The sequence below is a fragment of the Syngnathoides biaculeatus genome, chromosome 5, assembly GCF_019802595.1.
Source record: "Syngnathoides biaculeatus isolate LvHL_M chromosome 5, ASM1980259v1, whole genome shotgun sequence".
Taxonomy (NCBI): Eukaryota; Metazoa; Chordata; class Actinopteri; order Syngnathiformes; family Syngnathidae; genus Syngnathoides; species Syngnathoides biaculeatus.
Genome location: NC_084644.1, coordinates 29,395,037 through 29,398,514, shown reverse-complemented (window position 1 = coordinate 29,398,514; position 3,478 = coordinate 29,395,037). Strand labels below are relative to the sequence as shown.

General features: G+C 48.6%; 1 protein-coding gene across 1 annotated transcript; it reads left to right on the top strand.

The window, feature by feature from the left end:
• Window positions 1–46: 46 nt before the first annotated feature.
• Window positions 47–3,275, top strand: cited4b (Cbp/p300-interacting transactivator, with Glu/Asp-rich carboxy-terminal domain, 4b). The gene is made up of 2 exons (XM_061820869.1): window positions 47–329; window positions 841–3,275. The coding sequence occupies exon 2, from the start codon at window positions 846–848 to the stop codon at window positions 1,587–1,589; it is 744 nt and encodes a 247-aa protein (XP_061676853.1). The 5' UTR covers window positions 47–329; window positions 841–845; the 3' UTR covers window positions 1,590–3,275.
• The last annotated feature ends 203 nt before the right edge of the window (window positions 3,276–3,478 follow it).

The window sequence follows — 3,478 nt, the reverse complement described above, 5'->3', positions numbered from 1 at the left end:
GCCCCCGCGCCTCTGCCCCTTCCCTCCCTCCCTCAGAGGAGAAGACCGCCTTCCTTCCTCGGGAGCTTTTTAGATGTGCATAATCCCCGAGTTGACCCAGAAAATAGGCAGTCGCTTCAAGATCTGATGCTGCAGTCTTTGTGCGCACCTCACCCAGCAATGACGCGCGGCCCCGCGGACTCCAGGCACTGAGCGCCCCCCTCTGCCTACATCTCCGTGCTCACCGCAGCGGACCACCGAACCGGACCAAGCCTTGAGCGGAGTAGTAACTTTTCGGGTTTTTTTTTTTGTTTTGTTTTTTTTTTCAACCTTTGCTGGAGCTGAACAGGGTACGTGGTGCACATTGTTTCTGTTGTAGCGAATTGGAAGCATGAACGTTCGGTTTTCGTTCCAGTGTCCGCGCGCATGTCTCTTCTCTCTCCCCTTCGCGTCGCTCCATTGTTTCCTCGTTTCTGTAAGAGGCGCTCTTAAAAAGATGATTGTGACGATTGCGCGTTGAGAAGGCTGCGAATCGAGACACGCCGTGCGTTGCATGATGTCCGTGTTCTTTGTTGCAACCTTGCGTGCGTAAAAATGTGTCCGTGTGTGTGTGCGTGCCCCCCCCCCTGCTGTATTTCTTTGAATTGGACACTGAAGCCATTTTAAAAGACAACTGCGTCGGTTATTGTTCCTATTGTGACTTTGCTACGCGTTTTGAAGACCATGTTAGTTCTACCACGTCAGGAAGACAAACGGTAGTTTAAAAAAAAAAAAACGCAAAATGCGTGGTCCAAGGTGAAGGGCCTGTGTGCAAAGTGGGCATCTTAACACCCAAATCTTTACCCCTCAATATCCACACAGGAGGCATGGCAGACCACCTCATGATGCCCATGAATCACGGTTCGGCCGGCGCCAGTCTCCACGGTTACCGAATGGGCATGAACGGCCTGCAGGCGGGCCACCCGCCGCACGGCCAGCAGACGTCGGCCATGCGGGCCATGCCCGGGGGCCAGATGATGCACTACGGAGGCGCCCAGGCCGGCATGGAGATGCGTCAACGGCAGGGCATGGTTCCCCCCGGCGGGCCCATGAGCGGACAGATAAACGGCGCCCAAATGGGGCACCACCACCAGATGATGTACAACGGGCAGCAGCATCACATGCACCAGGCTCAACAACAGCAGCAGCAGCAGCAGCACCAGGTCCAGCAACAACAGCAGCACCAAGCCCAACAGAGCCAGTTCATGAACGGGGGCCTAACATCTCAGCAGCTCATGGCCAGCATGCAGCTCCAAAAACTCAACACGCAGTATCATGGACACCCGCTGGGTCCCATGGGCGGCGGCGTCGGGGGCCACATGGGCGGCCCCGCAAACCAGTACCGCATGAACCCGGCTCAGCTGGCCAACATGCAGCACATGGCGGGACCGGCGCTGGCGCTGAACGGCATGGACGCGGACATGATCGACGAGGAAGCGCTCACCTCGCTGGTCATGGAGCTGGGCCTGGACCGGGTCCAGGAGCTGCCAGAACTCTTCCTCGGCCAGAACGAGTTTGACTTCATCTCGGACTTTGTGAGCAAACAGCAGCCCAGCACGGTTAGCTGCTGAGAGGACCCCACGTCCACCCCCGCCTGCCCCTTCCCCAAACGACCCAACTAGCCTGGACCAATGGGACGAATACATGGATGGTGTGCTCATCTCTTTTTTTAGGACCGCCGCGCCAAGGAGTCACAGCGCCGGGTGCGCAGGAGGAGAACTCTGGCGGTCCTCGTGGTTTACAGGGTGGGAGGGCTCGGCTGGCCTTCGGAGGCCTCGTCTCACTTCCCCACTTCCTGGACATGAATGTTTAAAAAAATAAAACAAAACAAAAAAAATCACAAAGCCACTCTGAACAATGACACTGTGTTTCCTCCGAGGTGTATTTATTTATAATCGGACATAGAGAACTCACCACCTACCGGGGCAAGTGATTTATTATTTTTTTTTCCTACATGATTTTATGTTATTAGGTTCCCACCCTTGTCATCCTACAAGCTTGGTATTAAAAATAAGCTCAGAAGATCCAAAAAGGAGCCTTAATTTGACAAGGCATTGTCCACTTTTTGAAAGAGTTTGACGTTTTTTTTTTTGTTTGTTTTTTTTTTTTTTTTTTTAGATGTGCTGTTCTCAAAAATCAACTGCTTGTACTGTATGAAGCTGTATAACTCTGACATGTCCACACTGTTTTGTGTTCTCATGGAGAAGTAGAACCGCCTTAATCACGCAGATTCTTATTTATTATTATTGGTTGTTTATAGTCCCTTTTTTGGGTGGATGAGATTTTGAAAGGAGGGAGGGAAAGTCTTTGTGAAAGGTTGTGAGGATCAATAAAGATGGCCTGGATAGAAGTGTGGCCTGCTTTTCCATTCATTGCGTAGCCTCTCACTCCCCCCACCAAGTAACCACCCCGCTGTCGCCCTCCCCCGGGCCCGAGCTAAGTGCTGAGGTTTAACCTGTGGGTGAAGAGACGCCTCGCTTTCTTCTGCCATGGAAACGTGATACAATATTTATGTTTGAGGTGTGCGCCTAAAGTTATGCAATTGTTTGACGTGGCTGAGAAGAGTATTCTCACTGCCGTGGCTTTTCTTGGTTTGTTTACATTTTTCATATATTCGACTGAGCTGATAATGCGCTCTCATTCATACTCAGTGTGAATTCCCTTTTCCCTAATGCTAGCACGTTTTGTGAATTATGGCAAGCGAAATTTAGAGTGATGTCAATGAATTTCACAGGTTGGTAAAATGCCAGTCACGCAATTTATTTGTTTTTTTTTCAGGGGTAATCCATGTTAAAGTCTTCATTTTCTAATTTTGGGGCTCTAGAGTAGTCTGACAGACAATTGTGTAAGAAATCTCAAGCGACCTTTGGGGTTTGCGGTTTTTAAAATGTTTTTAATTTTTGGGTGTTAACGCCTAGTAAAATGATACAATCCAAAGAGGATTTGTAATCAATTTCAAATCATTCGAACTTAATGTGCAGCAGGTGCTGGCCTTGTTAATTTTGTCATTTTGACACTTTATCGTGCCTCAATGTTGTAAAACTATGACTTGCCACTTGTGTGAGAAATTTCAAGTCAACATGATTGATGTGTGGGCTGCAGCCATTTGTTTTTTTTTGGGAGGGGGACCTAATCGTTATTAAAACTATATCGAAGAGCTGCTGTTTAGTGAGAATTTTCAAGTCCCATCAGATTGAAGGATTGTTGTATTTGAGATGTTTTGCTGCTCACTTTCAGACTTTTGAGGGTGCAGCCTTTTAAGCCCCCCCCCCCTACCAGACAGACAAAATTCTATGATCCAAAGGTTTTGTAGAGTACAATGAGGTGCACTTGAAGTCAGTCAGACTTAATGACTTGGGGTTTAATTTGTTTAATTTTGGGGGGTTAACTGCTAGTAGAATGTGATGATCCAAAGTATTATTACAAGACAAAAGCTGGACTTCTATGAGTTATTGGGCGA